Here is a 22,071-nt window from a genome sequence, read left to right as displayed (position 1 = left end):
AAAGGTTTTTGCAACTACTATTTTGGGTCTTAATAATTATTTCCTTTGGGTCTTTATATTTAATTCCTTGCTTAACTTCTCTGCACTACTTCTCCAAGCCTTTGTCTTTAAAATGTTTGCAAAAAAAAGATCACTTAAATCAAAATAAAGTGTCTTTAGTAAGTTGTTCTTAAAACTTGTGTCCATCTCCTGTTCTTTTAACTACATAGGAATAGGCTGTGGTTTACGATGAGGGTTTTTTTTGGTTTGTTTTTTTTGTTTTTTGTTTTTTAAACTTTTTTCTCTACCACCCTCCCCCCGCCTTTAATAATTTCTACCCTGATTTAAATTCCAATTTAGACACCTAGACATGGAGGAGCTGCTGTTGCTTAGCTTGCATTTATTTTCTTATACTTCCTTGTAGGTGAAGTAAAATCTACCCAGGACAGGAGGAGTGCACTTCACTTGTTCCGGCTTGGTGATGCCATGCTCAGAATTGTAAGGAGTAAATCTCGCCCATTGCTCCACCTCATGCGCTGCTGGAGCCTGGTGGCACCTCACCTTGTAGAGGTAGGAGTTTGGGAGAAAATGGGAATGCGTGCAAGAGGTGACAAAGCTGGAGAAGGCTTGATAGCTCTTAAAATGTGCATCAACCCTCAACATTGTCAAATCTGGTTACATTCCTGTAGGGATAGTGTATATACTGTGTCATATGTTGTGATACTGCCACTGAGGAGCGCACTTTTAAGTAACTGAAATGGGCAGGTCGAGGGACAGCGTGCTCGATTTTTGCAATATGATACTTCCTGTGTGCCTGTGGTGAAAAAACTAAACCAGCCTAAGAAGTTACAAGTAACTCCTCCATCTAACTGTTTTCCCAGTCAAGGTCTGCATCCATGCAAGTCTTCCCATAAAAGGATGCAGGCTTGCTTTTCCCACATAAAGACAACTCAACTGGGAAGATGGTGATGTTGTTCTTTTTCCTTCTTCCTGTGAACCCTGGTCAGGGGCATGCCAGTAGCAGCCACAGAATGGGTTTCAGTCATAACAAATAACCTTTCCTCAGCCAAACTTTCAGTCTTACCTGGTGAAATGCTGGTGTCTTGACTTCTCAGAGCTTTTTGATTTGTATCATTGGTATGAATAAATGTGCAGTGCTTCCTTTCAGTGGTGAGGTATGTGGTGTCATCTGCCCGGGTCTATTTGGAGCGTGATTCTCTGAAGTTTTAAGATATGCTGTTCAGTAAATTCCCATAGTACTTCATTTAATTGACTCAAACAAATGTGTGGGCTGTCTTACAGCAGAGTTCAGACACTGGCGAGTCTCAGTGGAATCCCTCTAAGTGAAGTAAAAATAGCAGAGAATAGTTTGTTGTATGCTTTAACAGCCCTTTATCTTGAAAACTGGTGTCTCGCTTGCCTTTGGATGCCAGCCTGAGACCAGTTTAAATACTTTTCATGTTTTGAACACTTCTAAGTCTTTTAAGATCCCAAGCCAGTTTGAACTCAAGTACCTTCCATGTTTTTAGAATGCAGGGCTGGTCAGTCTTTCTGGCTGGCGTCAGTGCAGTTGAGGTCATTGCTGAGAAGGAGCAACATCAAGGAAAGGACAGAATTTAGCATAACCTGCGAAGTTGCTCAAAACAGTAATTTTATATCCAGATTCACTGGTGATTAATTTTTTAATAGTTCCTCCAAAAGTGATGAGAACCTTCTCACTTTAAGTTTCTTAAATAGCCAAATAAAAATTGACATTTAGTCATGCCTAGATAGGTGTGGTGAATATATGCAGAAACAACCCTTTTGAAGGGAAAAATGTCATGTACTAGAAACAAAAGACAACATTTCACACTAGTTCTGTTCTGTGGGTTTTATTATTTAATTTATTTATTTTTAGCTCTGTGCTTTTTGAATTGTCAGCAAACCTTCGTGCATCTGTGGGATGCCAAGCAGCTCAGAGTCTCAGTCATCTGTTTCCATGGCAGTATTCCGCCATTTTCATTGCAGTGGAGTCCCTAGTCACATTAGTGGTGAAGCTGTTTTTAGGGTTCAGCACCATGGATTTCTTACCTCCCTTAAAAGTGTCTCGCTAAAAACAAATTTTTTGCTTGGACAAACTAATCCTCCTCCTTTCCCTGCAGGCTGCCTGTCATAAGGAGAGACACGTATCTCGGAAGGCTGTCTCTTTCATCCATGACATCCTCACTGAAGTGCTGACAGACTGGAATGAGCCTTCTCATTTTCACTTTAATGAGGCGCTTTTCCGCCCCTTTGAGCGTATCATGCAGCTAGAGCTGTGTGATGAGGATGTCCAAGACCAGGCAAGTCAGCCCTAATCAGGCTCTCTCTGGCCTACCTTGCCCATAAGAAGGATGGTCTCCAGAGTGCGCTTGGTCCACTTGAGGGTGTTTCCCAAATGCCCTTCAAGTGGTGCCCCTTAATCATCTTCAGGGAATCGGGAGAGCTCTGCCTACCTAAGCCAGTGTTGTGGTAGAGCAGTCTCTGTACACCTGGCTTTAAAGTAATTAAATAAAACTTTTCTGGTGTGTGTGTGTATGTATGTGTGTGTGTATATATATATATATATATATATATAGTCTAGACTGACATAGTGAAATCTAGGAGTATGTTTAAAGCCATCCTCGTTCCTTCCGAAGGTCCATCTATGTATCAGTTCTGGTTTTTGGTTTTATTCTGCAGGTGGTCACCTCTATAGGAGAGCTGGTGGAAATGTGTTCTACCCAAATCCAGTCAGGATGGAGACCCCTGTTCAGTGCCCTGGAAACAGTGCACAGCAGCAACAAGTCGGAGGTTAAAGAGTACCTTGTAGGAGAATACTCTATGGGTAAGGACTTACTGCACTGACCGTTTCGTGTGTGCTTTTGTTTCCCTGTCTTATTCCTTGCAGACAAAATAACTAACTCAATATACTTAAGTGCCCTACCTGAACAGTGGCACTTAGCAGTGGCACTGCAATACTCTAGGACTGTACTGAAGTATCTGGTTTATTAGTTGGGGTGGGAGGGAAAGCAGAGGTATTGTTCTGACCTTTTATCTTCTAGATTCTGGCAGATGAGTAGAATGAGAAAGAAATGTTTCAAACCTACTTGCATATTTTTGAGCAAAACAGTAGTGCAGGACTACTGAGCTTGGCTGGGCCCTTGCGCTGTCCTGCTAGAGAAAGGAAAGCATACTGTATACAACCACCACGTCTCATGTGGATGGTCTTTCTTACAATGTGAAACATATTGCTCCTATACATCAGAGTAAGCTAGTGTGATAATCTAGGCAAGTGCTTGTCAAGACACTGAATCACAAGGCTTCAAATTGCTAGCGCTATTACGAAGCATGTTTGCTGTAAGAATGGCTCTGCATCCCTCCCAGAGATGTTTGCTTGTATGGAAATGGGGTAATATGGGAAAATTAATCTGTTCTTTTGCCCCATTAGAAGGTAATTTTAAATGTTCCAAGTCAGGGATATGGTTTTCTTCCCAATTTTGTCTTTCGGATCTGTTACGATCGATGGCAAAATGCAAGTGTATACAGCTTTTGGAGACTGATAAGCTAGTTAGGAAAAGCAAGACTATTTTGTTACTGTATAGTCTGAATAGCTTTCTGCGTGACTGCTGTCACCTTGGCAGTTAGCAACAACTAAACCAGAAACCTCCACCAAACAGAAGTGTTAGCTACTGAGCTGAGCTCAAGAGCTCCAACCTGCTCTCAACATTTGGGCAGGCGTAAGTTGGTATTTTTCATAGATAAGGCAAAGGAGGGAGTCTGTATTACTTCCTCTGAAGCGCTACACAAGTTACCTCAGGAGCAAGAGAAGGTTTTACTTCTGATATCATTTCAGTGTCTGTCCAGAATAGAAGAGAATCTACAGATTCAGTTAAGTTGTTGAAAAACTGTTGGAAAATCACCATTATGGGGGATGGGGATGAGTTCTCACCTTGTTATTTCCACAGGGAAACGCCAAGCTCCGGTGTTTGATGTCTTTGAAGCATTTCTAAACACAGACAGCATCCAGGTCTTTGCCAATGCCGCCACCAGTTATATTATGTGCCTTATGAAGTTTGTCAAAGGACTGGGTAAATACTTTTATTTTCCTTTTATCCTATTAAGTCATGATATATCAAACTTGATCCTGCAGAAGAGGAGAATTCAGTTATGCAATACATAGTATGGTAGGGAAGAGAGAGGCAGTGAAGAAATTGAGTCCAGAGTGCTTTAAAAAAATAAAATAAAATCAAGACCAAGGGATTATTTCAGGAACATTTTTTGTGCTATCAATTCTTCACGTGATTATAGCAGCAAAGATGCATCTCACTATTAAATGTCTGCTTCATTTGATTTTAATTTGCATCAGGACTTGCTTATATTCTTTTAATTAAAAAAAAAAAAAAAGCCAAAAAACAGAATATTGCAGAAATGCCCTGGCGTTGTGCAGTGACAGCATGGATTGTCTGCATCAGAACAGGGTATGTTTTACATTCAGTGGTGAAAGCCACGTGGCTCCCTTCTACCCTTGCCCACCTCAGCAGCAGCAGTTTGGCATATGCAGTGCTGAAAACCTGCTGCACCTTCAGTGCGATCATGAACATTGCAACTAACAACGCTCTGTCCCCGTGATTAGGGTTTTTTTGTGTTACTGAGGGCAGCAGAGACCAGGTGTGTCAAGGCCAGGTGACCCTGCAGGGTAATTGTGGTGCTTCACCAAACGTCAGAATAAAGGCAAATGGTGTTGGGTTATTCTGTCCCCACGTTCACGTTTCCTGGCTTGCCTTGATTATTAGAATTCAACACTTTTCATTGAACTCTGGCAATGATTTATTTTTTTCCCCCTTATGTAAATTGCAAAACTTCTAATGAGAGGTAAAATGGGGCATTTTTTTAATATGTATATTAATTCACAGATGTACCCAGGTCTGTAAGTAACTCACTTGGATTTAAATGAAGCACCTAACGGCAGCAGATCCAGTCTTTAATGTTACTCTCATCTTATTAAGCTATTTCACCATCGATTTCAATGGGGGCAGAATTCAGCTTGTGATGACAGACCAGAATTGTAATTATTACTACAAAAGAGAAACAAACTTGCATGTCAGTACCAGTAGAGGGAACTCATGTTCCTTCTGGAGAACTTAAAAGGCTGTCCTACATTTCTTTAGGTTTCTTACTTTCATGACATAAGTTTTGTCCCCTTTATGGTTACATGTCAGAAAGCAAGATCTTTTTTTTATACTAAAGGTAGTAGGACTATGGGATACTTCAGTACTGAGCAATAGCAAATATACTACCATTTATGTGCATTTTAACATAAAACTAAAGGATTCAAACTTCACTGGCTTACTTGGCTGATGTCAATACTAGACTAGACTTTAAAATACATTATGGAGGGAATAGTTAAGGGCATAGAAAAAGCAAATAAATGTAGCAAAAGGAGAATGAAGTTGGACTTAATAAAAGGATTTAATATTTATCTTGTGGTTTTTATGAGAGCAATAGCTTTTAAGGCAATAAAATGTGAATGCATATAGGCATTTAGTAAAGCTTCAGATTTGACACTGAATGGGAAGTATTTGACTAAACTGGAAAAATGGTTATGAGCCAAGTATTCTAGGGTGGGCAGAATATTGGCTGAGAGGAAGGAAAACAGACTGTGCAGACAAGGAAAATGCTGGAGTGAATGGAGTTATCCAGGGAGGAGCTCTGCAACAGGGCACCTTGGAACTGGTCTGCTTATTTAATACACCTAGTGAAGCTGCCCTAAAAGTAGGAGACTGCTGATGCCACAGAGGTAGTAATACCTGTGATACTGAGACACAAGAGCCTGAGGGTATAGTACAGTTGAAACGGTAAGACCTTGACACCTGAATTAGATAGCAGAAGGAAATACTGTAGCACAAAATATAACGTGGTGTATTTAAGGAGTGAATAAACTAAAAGGAAGAATTTGTGGTAGAAAAATTTTCCAGGGCACTGGGGTGCAGAAAAAAATGAGTATATTAATTGAGCAAAGGTTGAATATGATCAAGTAATTCATACACCCATGGGAAAAAGTGGAGTGGAGACAGTGTGACAGATTACTATAAGGTATGATTATAAAAACTCCCAAAAGCTCTGCTAAAGCTTAAATAGGCATGTATTTATGAAAGCATTTATTCATACAAAAGTTCATGTATAAAGTGTGACCAGTATTACTGTGGTGTTTGTATGAGAGTCATCTGGTTGTCATCTAATAAGATCAAACAAAGGATGTTTTGTGGATTCTGTTCAGACATTAGGGCACAATTGAATGAAAAAGGAACTAATGCTATGTTTGTTTTCTCTTCTGTCCTCCCCAATGCTGCCCTTTTTATCCCCAGGGGAGGTAGATTGTAAGGAGATGGGTGACTGTGTGCCAGGATCAGGATCTGCATCTACAGACTTGTGCCTTCCTGCGCTTGATTACCTCAGGAGATGTTCTCAGGTATGATGAACAATCTTATACTGGTACTAACCTGGCCTAGGAAACAATTCGGACCTCCAGGCTTTGCATCAGTGGTTGGATGGTTTGCATGAACACAAGAGAACCTGTGCTAAGCCTGGTGGTAACAACCTGCACTGCCAGATGGAGACTGGTCATCGGAAGGAATCTCATACAGTCTAGGCCAGCTAACTGTGGGAAACTGAGGAGATAAAAACGCTCAGACCCAAGGAGCATGTAGGAAAATGTGAATGATCAAAACCTAGTAGTAATGTATTCAAAGCTACATTCATTCTTATTTAAACAGTTACTGTAAACAGTGCTGGGAATGAAAGAGGAAAAAAAAACCAAACCTGGGAGTTCTCAGATCTTAAGAAGAGCAACAGGTTACATGCTCTAAAACGCAGCAGCAGCTTATCTGTACCATGAAAACACATCTGAAGCTCAGGGCAAATCTCCAACAATTAGAATCTGGCATCTTTCCTGTAATCTCCTTGCACACAGCACAGATTATCATCCAGGGTTATTAAGACTTTTCCGTCTGATTTTATATTGCTGTTTGTATTTCTGTAGTACCTGCAGGTCTTTTTGTTGGACCCAGGCCATGTTTTTTCTGGGCACAATACAAATGCATAACAAAGGATATTACCATAGCTGAAAGGGCTTAATATCTAAATTCAGAGATAACAGGTGGATTCAGTACACAGACTGAGAGGAGAAGAATAACGCAGTTCAGAATAATAAAGAGCAGACATAGCAACTGTATGTGCTATCTTGTTCACTTAAAAAAAAAAAATAGTGACTATCTCTGCGTCTGTCTAATGTATATTCTGTCTATACACTGTGTGCATCACATCACTCTTTCTCATTCTTACAAAACCCGTTCCACAGTGAGGCAGGAGTATTTTCTCCTCCTTAAAAGAAGCAGCCATTTTTATCTTGTTACACCTTTTAACTAGCCAGTAGAAGAAGAACAGGAATGACTAAAAAGAAATCCTGTCTGTATATCACAAATACATGGTTTACTTTAAAAAGGCCTGGTAAAATACTGGTAGGATCCCAGCTATAGCACAATTCTGCAAAGTTTGTATTTGTTGTGTAATGGACAACCTAGGCAATGAAGCTCTGATGTAAACCTGTACAAGTCCTTTTGTCAGGAGTTACTTAGTCCTTCAGAGCTCCAAAATATTCTATGTAGAGCTAATGGAGCTTCTCAGGTCATAGGTGCAATTGATAAGCAGTAACGTTTGTCTTTCACAAACGAGGAGGGAGCGCGCTCCCTTCCCAACAGTGTGTTATTTAAATTGCTTCTCTCCATCTCTTTCTCCCCCCGACCCCTTACTTGTCAATGAACAGAAGACTTCTGGCCTCTAGTTGTATTTTTCACTTACACTATTGCCGGATGAGCAGAACAGATGCTGCTTTCATAGCTTTTGTTTTATTTTACATACCTGTGTTGTATGTGATAGCTTTTACAAACTTTCCAATATATATTTATCTTTCCTTCTCTTTTTTTTTACTCTCTCTCTCTTCCCCCTCCCCTGCCAGTTGTTAGCCAAAATCTATAAAATGCCCTTGAAACCCATTTTCCTCAGCGGCCGGCTGGTTAACTTGCCCCGAAGAGTGCAGGAACAGTCAGCCAGCAGTGAGGACGGTATTGAGTGCATCCTTTCTGACTTTGATGACGACACTGGTAAGTGCATTGAAAGCAGTAAATGCGGAATTAATCAATTACTTCTTCCACACGTCACTGTAAATTTTGCCAACCACTGAAAGCAAAAAGGGAGGGGAAAAACTTCATAGTTTGTCTCCCTGTTGGCTACACACACACACACATGTGCGCACAGAGAGCTTGGAAGTTCAGGTCATGTCACCTTATTTATGCTAAAAGATACAGATGATATATGAGATAAATACAACCCCGCTCTTGGGACAAGATAATATTTTAATAATTAATATCTTAATCATCCTGATATTCATAATACAGCCAGTATGTATTTCTGAGAGCTAACACAAAAATACTTTCTAGACCACAGCTGAATTAAAGGAGTGAAAACCTTTTAAGGGTGGCATTGGCAGGCCTGCCTTTAACAGAAGAAATATCACTGTTGAGTTAAGGTTTAGAAAGATAAAGAATAGTTGTTTAAATATATTTCCAAATGTATGTCATGTGGTCTGTTGAACTAAGTGGTATATTTCTCAAGTCTGTAAAAAGCACTATGACCTCCAGAAAAACAAGCAGCATTTGTCTCCTGATTATTTGTGTGGCTTATATGGGCTGCGGATTAATCAGGTGTTTGATGAACTAGTTTGGTGCAGAGCCAAGCAGTAGGGGAACGCAGCCTTACTGCTTCTGGACTCATGATGGCCCTTCAAAGCAGTACAGTCACTTTTGAACACCTGAATACTGAGCTGGTCTGACCTGGCTGCCTCTGTGAAGAGCCAGCTCCAACCAGGTAGAAAGCAGGCTGGCTCCAATGCATTTCATTCATATGCTTCACCAGAATGATTCTTGGTACCTACTTTACCTGGGCTCTTCCACCACGTGGATTGTCCTGTTCCACTGCTACCCTGGATAAAGGAGAGAAAAGCTTCTCTCTGGGGAAAAAAAAACAAACCACAAGTCCTAGGGTTGGTTGGTTGGTTTGTTTGGGGTTTTTTTAAAAGTAATAAAACAACCCAAAAACTTTTACTTTCTTCCTTCTGTGTTTGGGTTTTTTTCTTTCTGGAAATTTTAGAGTGCTCACCTGGGATGTGGGAGACCCAAGTCGCTAAAGTTTCTGCTTTGAGTCAGGCTTGGGATTTGGCCTAGGGTCTCCCCATCTCAGGTGAGCACCGCTTGCCTACTGTTCTGAAGTGGCTCTGCCTATCATGCCTTGCTTGCTGTGAATAGAAACGCTATGCTACAGCAAAGAAACCTTCTGATCTGGTTCTTGTCAGAGCTAAGTGATGAAACTTTCAGCCAATTTTTATTTAGCTGGTAACAGTATTAGAACATTGGTAGGCAAACTGACTTCGCAAAAACAGAAGACGGTGCTTCACCTGGCAATCTAGTGCTGAAAGTCAGCACCAAGATGGGGCAAAATATTCTAGCCTACTTTGCCATACGGTGGTGCGGTGTATTTTCATAGTGTATTTGAGTCCATGCCGAACACTTCAAGAGGGCATTTCTGAAAGATACACAGTTCTTCCAGATTTGAAGATACCCAGATTTCATGCTGGGTGATTTGTGCTGTTTCCTTATCCAGAAACATCATTCAAGCCTATATGATTCCAAAAAATGTCACCATATGTACCCCCCTGTGGAAGTGGTGTGAATAAATAAATTATCAACCCAGTTACTAAGTAATTATTTCACTGTGTTTTCCTTGATTTTTGGGAAGACTTTTTCAGTCAGCAAACTCAGTGCATCTTAAACAAAGTTCCATTGCAGCCTTTTTTATTGCTTTTGGAACATAATTAGCCAGCAAGCATCATTCAGACACAGACTACATCATCATGCCTACCAGTGGCAGAGAAGGGCTTATTGGTGACCCAGAGTAAAATCCATTTTAGCCTAATAAACCCATAGCCTTTTAAGGAGACTTAACTCAAAATAACACTATATATTGCAGGAGCATTGTGAGTGTAATATGCCAGATCCTTCTAGTCATTCATAATATCATGGGGAACTGGCAAGTACTTAAGTGATCTGTTGAAAATTAAAGGGCAGCAATTCCTACCCATCTTCAAAATTGTATTGAAAACTAGTGTATCCCATAATTTTTTAGGGATACATGTTTGCTATGAACTCACAGGACTACCTGTATCCTAACTGCTGTTCTGGTACTTGTCCAGCTCTGCCATATCCACATTTAATGCTCTTCTGTCTGTGATCTCTTAACATCTAAAGATGACATGTGAGGCAGCCTGGTGATCCTTCTTGAGGCATTATTACTGTTCAGTTCTGGGTACCAAATAGAGACAGTTTAATTCCAGCTAGTCACCCTAGCATCCTTACCTAAAAGCATAACCTGAATGGGTACAAACCATTCTGGGCAGCATTTGCAATGGTAGTGAGATGTGTAGAATGTCCCATTAAAAAAACCCCCAAGGTTAAAGAGACTGGACTAGTGGGACTAGTAAACTAAGAAAGACCAGAACAAGATGTACATGAAGGAGGAAGGATGGGACAAAACACTAACTTAATAAAAAAGGAAGATAAAGGAGACCATAATTTCAAAATTGATACTTCCCACAACCATTACACAGCAACAGTGAAAATGTAAGAACCCATGATCTTTAAGTTAATTAATTTCTTAGCCTCTAACACTTTCTGAGGGCGAATTCTGCCTGTGGTCAATGCAGTATCTCACTTGTGGCTTTTAATCTTTGTTTCCTTACTTGTAGGCCTTATCAATGTCTGGATTATTCTGCTGGAAGAATTAACAACTGCCATATCCAACTGTCCCCGCCAGCACCAGCCTCCTACTTTGGATCTGCTATTTGAATTGCTGAGGGATGTTGCCAAGACACCTGGTAATGAAAAGGCTTAATAAAATGTGAGCTAGTAGAGCCCTGACCTGAACCTCTTAGAATCCTAAACCACTTCTGTAAAGTGTGTTACTCATGCTAGAGTGGCACAGAAATGTTCTCGGGTAGAAAGGGATTTTTCTCGGAGCGTGATCTGTTGTTCCAGTTAGTGCATTGTTCTATGCTGACAAAAGGCATTTTGTAAGAGTATGTTGAACATACTCTTACAGCATCTCCTTATTTGAGCAATAAAGGTATTCTATTGATCTCCTAGCCACAGAAAACGTTTGCCTGGTGTCCAGGAAATGGAAAAAGAAAATTATATAGTCCTGTAGACCTGCTGGGAAAGACAGCAGGTAAACAGTTGGATAAATGTTCATATACTACCTTACAACTAGATACAAAACTGCTTACCCCTCCCATCCCACAAAAAACGTTTCAGAAACTGCTTTCTTTAGCACTGCCCCTGGCCTCACACTTGGAACAACTTAGCAAACTTATTGTGCATGTAGGCTTTGTAAGCAAAAAATATACAACCATCGTTGTGTTTATTTCAAGGCCCAGGATTTGGCATTTATGCAGTTGTACATCTCCTTCTTCCCACGATGTCTCTTTGGCTCCATCGCAGCCATGGTGACCATTCTTACTGGGATGTGGCATCTGCTAATTTCAAGCATGCCATCGGCCTTTCCTGTGAACTTGTAGTGGAGCACATTCAAAATTTCATACACTCAGGTATGTCATTGCACCGTCACATCTACTGACAGTCATCAGTGGCACGTTACTGCATAGCTACTTGGGGAGATGGTTTCATTGCTTTTCGGTTACTCAAGCATAAAATAAGAGGAAGAGTTGAAAATTTCTGTTTGTTTGGGGGTTTTTTCCCTTTCTTTATAGGGTTTAGAATTATGGAAAAAATTAACTTGTAAGAGACTTAGGGAAGTTATTTAGTCCAGCCTCCGCTCAGAGCAGGACTATCTTCCAGATTAAATCATCACCGTCCATATTACGCTTTCCAAAAGAAGATACTAAGACTTCGATCATAAAGAACTAGATAATTCAGAAACAGGATCTAGCAGAATTTCTCCAGTATTGCTTAAGCCCAGACATTTTATATTGTTAACATCAAAAGGACTGTTCCTATTTCAGTTTGGTGTGATACATGTTTCAAAATTGAACTCCAGTGATAGCTGCATAAAAAGATTTGGTTTTGCAAAGTCTCTGAGTAGCAGTAAGTGTAGCAAGACTTTATCTCTAATTATAATGAAAAGGCAATGATGTAAAACCAGTCTGTGTCTTTTCCTCATAGATATTGGTTATGAAAATATGATCAACACTATGCTGAAAGATCTTTTCAAGTTGCTGGTAGCCTGTGTAGCAGAACCAACAGAAATCATTTCCAGAGTTGGCTGCTCTTGTATCAGGTAACACAGTCTATTCACTCTGTTAGCATATTCAAAAAAAAGATGTCTTTATATCTTTGAAGAACTTGTGGGCCGATTAAGTTGGCTAACATCTCAGAAGAAGTCTACCATATATTTATCTCTTCTTATTTTAATAATGAATTTTAGACTTAGTAACCTTTTCATGCTGTTTTCTGCCTGCTTCAGACAGAACCTGTGATTTTAGGCATTACTATGTGTATCATTCCCATAAAAAGCACTTGTACATTACTTATATGCAATTAGTCAATAATTAATCCTTAGGAAAAATAACCAAGGGTCTTTCTGTTGGAATTCACAGGTCTTTAGAGGTAATTAATACCTTTCACAGTCTTCAGGTTATTACAGTGTAATCAAAATAAGCACTGTATTATATACTTACACAACGTGTGGTTCTTGTCCTGGAAAGATGACTAACGAGGAAAAGCAAAGGAGGGGAAAAAAAAAAAGGGCAGAACTACGGTGTAATTACAAAAATAGGTCAGGGTAACAACTGAGGAGATTGGATATCATTAGCTAGCTACTGAGTAGGCCTTTTGTTCTGTCTTCAACCTTCTCCCGGGGAAGAATTGTCTAGTTCCTTCTTGAAGATGGCAACGTTTTCCTGTGTCCTTGCAGGTATGTGTTAGTGACAGCAGGGCCTGTTTTTACAGAAGAGATGTGGAGGCTTGCGTGTTGTGCCTTGCAGGATGCATTCTCTGCCACTCTGGAGCCTGTAAAGGTAAACCACCTTTTTGCTGACGGAAAATGTAATCCCACTGATTAGAGACTCACTAACTTTTGAAAGGTTGCTTTTTCTTTTTCAGAAAAGTTTTTGGGTACAGAGCCAAGAAAAGAAGTGTGAGGCTTATGTGTTAGCTTTTGTTATTTTTTTTCAGCTCACTCACTATGAGAGGTGTTGGATCAACAATCGAGATTGAAATCAGTTTTTCTAAACATGTGCAGGCACCACTAGTCACTAATAGGCCAGACTTATTTTAAAGTGCCCTGCCAGTAAGAAACCAGAAGAGTTTAGTAGGTGAAAACTTACCCTTTGATCTGTTTCTTCTTCTGGTTTGGCTAAAGGTAGACAGAAGACAAAGTTGCTTACTTGATCCTGTAGCTGCATGCTCCATGTAGATTATTTCTCAGCTCACCATCTTTCTTGTAACAAAAAAATCCTCATCACAGGCCAGACTACATGAAAAGTTGCAATGCCTTTGCATCAAATACATCAAATGCTAAATAGCAGGTAATGGGACAGATCACTCTGAATCTTGTATTACACGTGAACAGGCTGGACAACGCTACAGTCACTGACTTCGTTTAACGCACAGTGAAAGTCTGATGTTGTGTCTCTCTGTAGAACCTGTTGGGCTATTTCCACAGTGGTTCTGAAAGCTTTAGCGGAGATGCCTGTGAAGTGAAGGTGGCAGCCCCCTCCCTCTCGCCAAGTGCTGAAGCTGAATACTGGAGAATCAGAGCCATGGCACAACAGGTACAGAGTGATGTTTCAGGGGAAGTCAGAGAACCTTTTAAACTTGAAGCTTTTCTTTATGAAAGTACACCTTTACCACCACCTTCCCCACAAACCCTACGGGCAAAGACTTCCTCATCACCAGACTAACGTTTATTTGTCCAACAGTAGTATTGAGAAAAAGTAATAAAAACTAGGAAAAAAACCCCAACCTTAAAACACTGTCCCCCTGTAAGTAGGAATTAGGAATGCCTAGGGTGGTAACAGATGATAGGACGAGGGGGAATGGTTTGAAGCTGTGCCAGGGCAGGTTTAGGCTAGACATTAGGAAAAACTTGACCAAAAGGGTTGTCAGGCTCTGTAATGGGCTGCCCAGGGAGGTGGTGGAGTCCCCATCCCTGGAGGTATTTAAAAGAAGGATAGATGAGGTGCTTAGGGACATGGTTTAGTGGTGGGATGGCAGGGCTAGGTTAAAGGTTGGACTCGATGATCTTAAAGGTCTTTTCCAACCAAAGTGATTCTATGATTCTAAGATGCATAGGTACCCGAGGAAGACTGATGATGAGCCTGTTGTGTGTGCCTAGCTTTAAAAAAGGCAACCCTGGCATATGACAGTGGAAATGTTTCTGATGGAGAAAAGGAAATAGAAGTGGCAGTATGAATTCTCACCTAGAATGTCACATACATTTTTAGTTACTCTGTTAAAGAATGATAATTTCAAAGGGCAAAAAATGCACTAGAACAGAGACCATGATATGAAACTAGAAAAACAAGATTTGTTCAACCTATCAAAGCAGAGTTTGAAGAGGAATGCAGATCTTTTTCTCTATCAATACCTGGGTATAGGTTGCAGAGAAGAAAAAGAGTTACTGAGAACCAGAGGATAATGCTGACATTTAACAAATGATTTAAAACTCACCATTAACTCCTAATCAGCAGAGCAAGCTTGGAGACAACCTTCTCGGGGTCCTTTTGACTACAGTGGAGTTTGTTCATTTTATGAAAGTGATTGTATGAAACACATTCCTTGAAATAACAGCAGACTGAACTTAATGACCTGAAGGGTACCATAGCACTGTAAATACTGTATGACAGTTTCAGCATGGGAAAGCAGCTGGATTACAAGAGCTAACAGATGTTTGGTGTCAATTTCTGACTTGATTAATCATACCCTGATGGTGCTTGAAAATCTGAGACACAGACAAGGATTTGTGATCACAAATAATGTGGCAGTGGCAGACTTCGTTTGAATAGAATGTTTTAAATTAAGTTTTAAAGACACAGAACTCAAGAAAGCAGGGAATGTGGCATTTCTACTTTTCTTGTAGACTCTGTCAGTGGCAATCTGTGAATCCTTCTTGGTAGGGATTTGACACAACCACTAAGCTACAAAACAAAGCTACAGCAGCTGGGAGTTGTTTCCCAAAGAACTGCAGGTTAGGTGTCTGTTGTATCTTCATGGCTGAAAATAATCCTCCCAGCAACCAACCTTTCTAGGTACAACAGGCTAACTATGCAAACAGGTCCTTGTGTCCACTATACACGATATTTTCTGACAGTAATATACAGACAGCAGAAAGCTTTTTTTGGTGTTTGGTATTATGCCTTATACAAGTTCAAAGAAAAAAAGATGTCTGTCCTGTGCCCTGTGCTCTGCTGGGTGTCTGGAGGTAGCCCATGGCCTTGAGGCTCTTTTAGCAAAGCGCATGCTCCAGGGAAGGTCTGCCTGGGGGGGGGGAGACCATGCATTCTCCCCATCACTGTAAAATAAGTCATCATAACAGATCTTTCACAATGCAGGAAATCCTATTCTGAGGCCCCCCAAGGACCCAGTGCAAGTGCTAAACTGATTGTTTTATGTAACTTGTTGTTTTCTAGGTCTTTATGCTGGAGACTCAGTGCTCCCCAAAGACGCCTAGCAACAAGGAAGGGTTTGAACATGCCCAGTCATGTGTGCTCATCATTGACCTCCCGCCAGATAAGAAACCAAATGGGCATACCCAGAGAAGGTAAAATATCTTCTCAGGAAAATACTGTGTAACTAAAAGCAAGATAAAAATATTGTCAGGCTGGCAGAGGTGTGAACAGAGCCTGGCAAACCGTGCCTCTCTGTAGGTCTCATAAAAAAAATGAAACACACTGATCAAATAAAAATTAGGTCTTGTGACACTGGAGACGATAGTTTACTACTACCTGCTCTCCAAATGTTCCCACGATCATACACTGGTGAGCAGGCACGTGCGAGAGCTGTAACAGTTGTAGACGAGTCTGTGTCAGGGTCTATAATGTGGCCCTTAGAAAGCCAAATGAGGAAAACACTTCTAATAGATAGTAAAAATTGGTAGGTTACAAATACCTGAAAGAATACATAAGGTCACACAAAGCCTTCAAGTAGAGAAAATGCAAATTAAATTAAGAAAAGAATTCTCATAGGAAATACTAGGAAAATCTTTCCAATATGGAGATTCTTTTCTTTAAGAAGTAGAGTTAAAAGTGCCAGTTTAAAGAAAGCTTTGGAAATACTGTTATGTTTGTAATGATGCCTAGCAAACGAAATAATGTCTGCTAATGGTCTTAAATTCAGTATTACTGGGTTAAGAAGGTAGAAAAAGTTAATGGGTAAGCTGGAGCAGTATAAGTTGAAGAGAACACATCCAAAGCTGTGAAACTGTCAATGTATTGATCTAGGGAACGTTGGTTTTGCTTGAAACTTTATTTTTGGTGAAGTCCTTCTATATGTTACCACCTCAGAAACTCATGCGTTTGCATGACAATCTGATCCTATCAAAGAATATTTCTTTTTGCTTGCGCTCAGTTGTTTAAACAACTGCTGTAACATTAATAGAGCCAAGAATTAGAATTCTGCATTCAGGGTTTGTGTTTGTATTGCAAGGTATGTAATCCGTGGCATAAAATTATGTTTTACTAGATACCAAACCTGCTTCTGTACCACTTCAGGTGTTCTCATTCAAAACTAAATTATTGCTTGCAACAGGGAGCCAGAATGTGATGATCCTTCTTTGGGTGGACAGGAAAAAAGAACATGCAAGATGTCTGTGTTCTTAACACAGCTGTACAGAAGTTTCCCCCAAAGAGCGGGTGCTCTGTTGCCTCGCCTTCAGAGAACAGGGCCCTGCACAGAGACAAAGAAAGGTTGAGATCACAGCCTAAACCCGTCCTTTGTGGTGGGAGAGTATCTGCTTTATCCAAAGGTTTGCAGATCATTCTTCTTGTTATAATGAATGAAAAGCAAAAGACTGGAGTGCTCCCCTCTCGTGGCACATAAGGCCATGTAATCTAACAGGCTGCATTCATAAAGGTAGCGTGAGTCTTACTTGTCTTTAAACAAATTAATAAAGAAAGATTGCAATTAATACAAACTCTGAATGCTCTCACACTGCGCTTTGTCTAAACAACTGCAAAAAGTTGCTGATAGGCACATGTGACCCCAGCAATGCTCATTTTTCACCAAAACAGGGCTCAAAAGTTGCCACTGTTTTTCATATTATTTGCTACAGCAGTGCAGTAATATGCCAGTCTTGCATGCTAGTAACTGTGGCCTTTCAAAAGTTTTTACTTTAACCTTAGTGGGGTTTCTCTTCTCCCTTTTTGCTTTTGTTTCCTTAATGCTGCATCGTTTCACAGGAAGCTGGGGTAAGGGAGCTTTTCTTCTTCCTAAAAAATGATAATGTATTTCAGTTCAAAACTTGGGGCAGAATAAGAAAATACTGTCCTTAACCAGCTTTGGCATTGTGTGGTTTCACCTATAGCTCTGTACTAGTTTCTTTTGGAATTGAGCAGTACTTTAAACTGTCCTTGGAAATTGACTTTTTGGCTATTACAGGGCAAAGCAGATTTCCGTTCTGATCCTGCTTTTGAAACAGGATTAGTCTCTTGAAATCAATGCAAGCACTCATTTAACTTTATACATGCTCTTAAGAGCTTTTCTGAGTCAGAGCCTCTAACGATTGTTACAGCAGAAAGCTACTTCCCCATAAAGAGCTCCAATGTATGTATTAATCATCAAGATTTTAGCACTGTCAGATAATAGGACTCTTAAATTTTACTGATGCATTGGCACTGGCAGCTGTGTCACAGTAAGTGAACTGACATAGGTAAATTAACCCTAGAAGCACAGTTCTGTCTGACCTGTAGCTTCTACATGGCCAAGCATATAGCAGTCCCTCAAAACTCTCAGGACTTTTCTTTTTTTTTTTTTTTTTTTTTTAAAGCAGCACCATTTGTGTATTTTTATAAGTCAATTGACATAAGGCAAAATTTTGAGAGTTAAAAACAATCCAGAAAACCACATATTTTAAATGTTGCATTCTCAAAACTGAGTTTTGATATGATTTCTCAAAAAAAAACCCCAGTTTTTTGTTTTGGTATTTTGAAAACATTTTGAAAGTTGTTTAATGAAAGTAGTATAATTTTTGCAACAAAAAAAAATAAAGGTCTGCAACTGAACATCTCATGTTAGATGATGATTGACGTAGACCTAAAACTTCAGTATTGCAAGCAAACTGAAAAATCTCTTCCTTGCTAGATACCAGCGCTAATTAAAATGTGACCCATTGTGGTTCCCTAAATCAAAACAAGTATTACTATGTGTACCAGAGCATCAGCTCCATTTAAAACTTTGTCACTGTCATCTTACACAAAGACTTTTCTTTAAGATAGGTTTCACAGTTTATAATTTTAAATCCATGAGATACCAAACAACATTCCTGTCCCACCCCTTCTTCATGGCCTCCCTTGCCTGTAAGACTCTCAATGTTATTTTCCAGTAAATGCCCTGAAAACTTTGGCTGGGGGAATTTGCTGTTCCTGGGTTTCCTATGCAAATCAAAAATCAGTGAGATCTAGAACAACTCCCAGCATCTCTTTAACAGGAGCACAGCTAAAAATCACCCAGTATTACATGAGAAACAGGGTTAAGAATAGACATTTCCATGCTAGGCTCCCAGTGTTCAAGTCGAAGTCTTAAGAGCAAACAGTGAAATGTGCCTCCAGCAAGACTTAAGCTTCTTTGCATGCTCCATTGCACTACTAATGTTTCTGTAGATGTTTGGGTTTTTTTTTTTTTATTGGTTGGTCGGTTGGCTCTTTGTTTTATTTTTCAAGAAGTACTCCTGGCATTAGTGGAAATGGAATCCGAGTGGCAAACTAGTTTTGGCCTCAATTTGTCATGGCAAAGTCAAGGTTGGCTGAAATGCCAGTGGAGGAATTTTAAGAATGTTTGAACTTAGCCAAAGTTCAGCAACAAAAATAGAAAATACAGTCAAGGACCGATGGCAGGATGCATAACTCAGTTATAGCAGGCTGAAATACTGAGAGTACTTGCAGCTGCCATGAAACTGAAACACAGAATATTTAATCCCTCACTGTTAGACATCTCTGGAAAAAAGGACAAAAATTATAATCAAGCTTTGTTTTAATACCACCTCTGCACAAGTGCTATTAGTGCGCTTGCTGTGGACAGTTGGGGTTTTTTAACCAATGTAAGTGTCTTCCTTTCTAGGAAAGTATTTGGAAGAATAGCTGACTGTTCTAGACAACTGTATCTTCCTCCACTCTTCTGTAACAAGGCTCTGAAAATTCGGCCTTTCATGTTAGATTCTAAAATACGAAGTGTTCCTGTACTTTTAGTGGAAGCACAACGCACCATTTTAATTTTACTTTATTTTTTTCCTTCCCATGCTTGGTTTACCAAGTATTCCTTTCAGGACAATAGTGGTGAGCTTGCTGTCCCACCAAGTACTGCTCCAGAACTTATACGACATCTTACTGGAAGAATTTGTGAAAGGCCCTTCTAACTTGGAGGAGAAAATGACAATACAAGTACCTGAAAACAAGTTGGCTGGTTTTCTCAGGTACATCTCCATGCAAAACCTGGCTGTCATCTTTGACTTACTGCTGGACTCCTATAGAACAGCCAGAGAGTTTGACACCAGACCTGGGTTGAAGTGTTTGCTGAAAAAAGTGTCTGGTATTAGTGGAGCTGCCAACTTGTATCGCCAGTCAGCAATGAGCTTCAACATCTACTTCCATGCCTTGGTTTGTGCTATCCTGACAAACCAGGAGAACATCAGCGCAGAGCAAGTGAAGAAGATCCTCTTTGAGGATGATGAAAGAAGCACAGACTCATCACAGCAGTGTTCTTCAGAAGATGAAGACATTTTTGAAGAAACTGCCCAGGTCAGTCCCCCACGAGGGAAGGAGAAGAGGCAGTGGAGGGCTCGAATACCATCTCTGAGCGTACAGCCTGTCAGCAATGCGGACTGGGGATGGCTAATCAAGCGGCTCCATAAGCTCTGCATGGAACTGTGCAACAACTATATTCAGATGCATCTGGACCTGGAGAATAATGTAGAGGAGCCTCCAGTGTTCAAAGGTGACCCTTTCTTCATTTTACCATCCTTTCACTCAGAAACCTCCACCCCATCGACCGGAGGGCAATCTGGGAAGGACACACCATCGGAAGATGACCGGAGTCAAATCAGGGACCCACTGGGAGACAGTCTGACACCCCGAGGAGGGAGTGGAGAAATGTTGCTGCTACCCCCACCCCTAAGTCCTAAACCAGAGAAAAAAGAGCAAAGCAGGAAAAAAGAATGGTGGGAGAGTGCTGGCAACAAGATCTACACCATAGCCACTGACAAAACTATCTCCAAGCTCATGACAGAATACAAGAAAAGAAAGCAGCAACAGGCCATGACATCCTTCACCAAAGAGGTCAAAGTGGAAAAGAAAGGGGAGCTCCTAGGTTCAAGAGGGCCAGACTCACCCATACTCCAGCGGCCACAACACCTCATAGATCAAGGTCAAATGAGGCATTCATTCAGTGCTGGTCCAGAGATCCTGAGACAAGAGAAGAGACCACGCTCAGGATCCACAGTCAGTTCCCTGAATATATCTGTTAGGGATGCTGAGGCCCAGATACAGGTAGGACATACTTGTAGAAAAAAAAAAATTTCTATTGCTTTTATTATAATGCTTATAGTCTCTTCATTAAATGTCTCCGTTACATAAAGAAGTCATCATGAGGAGGACTGAATATTTCAGCAGCTGGCACTGATAGAAACCTGATTCTCTCTCATCAAAAGAAAGTCAGTGGAAGTGTTATCAGGCAGGTACAAGTACAGCTTTCAAGAGTGCTTCTGTGACTGGGGCCAAAGCTGCTCTTAGTCATAAGAACTAACAACCGACAGTGAGCTTGTCACTTACTGCTAAGGGCTCTAGCCCACTTCACATCACATTTTCAGAAGCCCTTGCTTGTCACAATGCTTTTGTACTTAAGGCGCCTTTTTTGTTAATTCCACAGCAGAAATAGTGGGCTCTGTTGCTAAACAGAAACTTGCTGCTTGCATGTCCAAGTGAACAAATTGGTGAAAGCTTCAAACCTGAAAGGCTTTGTTCACTGTGGGATGAAACACAAGGTGATAAAGACTGAGCATGATACCTGCAATACAAAGTCAAGCGATGACTTACCGTACTGAATGTGAATTAGGAAGACACAGTGAACATTAAGTGAATATGCTGGCATTGGCAGTCCTCTTCATGAGGCTGCAACCTCCAGCTGTCTTATTTTCTGCCTCAACTCATGGGCTCATCTATTTAGAAAGGTCTTCTAAGGAGTCTCTTTTTGTATCCAATTTGTTTGTAGGCGTGGACCAACATGGTGCTGACGGTTCTCAACCAGATTCAGGCCCTGCCAGACCAAACTTTCACAGCCCTGCAGCCCGCAGTGTTCCCCTGCATCAGCCAGCTGACTTGCCACGTGACAGATATCCGTGTCCGCCAGGCAGTACGGGAATGGCTGGGAAGAGTGGGCCGAGTTTACGATATCATCATTTAAACCTAGCTGTGCTCTGTTGCAAAGGGGAGAAGACATCCAAGGTATACAGCAAAGAAGTATTTGGGGTTCATTAACCGCCTTTTTGTTGGTGATAAATTAAGAAACGATGAGCTTGTCGATGTATATACTCTATCCACCTGAGACTGTGTGTCCCTCACTCACACTAGCGAAGGAGGCCAAGCATGAGTGTGTCCAGAGGGCTCTGCAATGGCCCCAGCACCTGCCAGTAAATCAGGCTAGTACCTAATGGGGTGATATGTTTCAGTAGCCTTCATTTTAACTCAAATTTGCAACAGTGGGAGCCGCATGAAACCGCAGCTGAACTTCCACACTTGCAATTAGCTGTGAACACAACTGT

At 40.7% G+C, this 22,071-nt stretch overlaps 1 protein-coding gene across 1 annotated transcript in view; it reads left to right on the top strand.

The window, feature by feature from the left end:
* The window catches only part of ARFGEF3 (ARFGEF family member 3), a 112,120-nt gene extending 90,407 nt beyond the window's left edge, over positions 1-21,713 (top strand). The window contains exons 24-38 of the mRNA XM_035899872.1: positions 404-549; positions 2,121-2,300; positions 2,680-2,824; positions 3,945-4,067; positions 6,345-6,448; positions 7,994-8,138; positions 10,835-10,963; positions 11,516-11,692; positions 12,267-12,381; positions 13,018-13,120; positions 13,745-13,876; positions 15,734-15,864; positions 17,501-17,509; positions 19,570-20,800; positions 21,522-21,713. Coding sequence (XP_035755765.1) covers positions 404-549; positions 2,121-2,300; positions 2,680-2,824; positions 3,945-4,067; positions 6,345-6,448; positions 7,994-8,138; positions 10,835-10,963; positions 11,516-11,692; positions 12,267-12,381; positions 13,018-13,120; positions 13,745-13,876; positions 15,734-15,864; positions 17,501-17,509; positions 19,570-20,800; positions 21,522-21,713 — 3,062 coding nt within the window. The remainder of the gene's footprint in view (positions 1-403; positions 550-2,120; positions 2,301-2,679; positions 2,825-3,944; positions 4,068-6,344; positions 6,449-7,993; positions 8,139-10,834; positions 10,964-11,515; positions 11,693-12,266; positions 12,382-13,017; positions 13,121-13,744; positions 13,877-15,733; positions 15,865-17,500; positions 17,510-19,569; positions 20,801-21,521) is intronic.
* Positions 21,714-22,071: the final 358 nt, after the last annotated feature.

The sequence above is a fragment of the Egretta garzetta genome, unplaced genomic scaffold, assembly GCF_000687185.1.
Source record: "Egretta garzetta isolate BGI_Z169 unplaced genomic scaffold, ASM68718v1 scaffold397, whole genome shotgun sequence".
NCBI classification, from domain to species: Eukaryota; Metazoa; Chordata; class Aves; order Pelecaniformes; family Ardeidae; genus Egretta; species Egretta garzetta.
The sequence above is the reverse complement of the archived record's forward strand: the minus strand, read 5'-3'. Positions and strand labels throughout refer to the sequence as shown.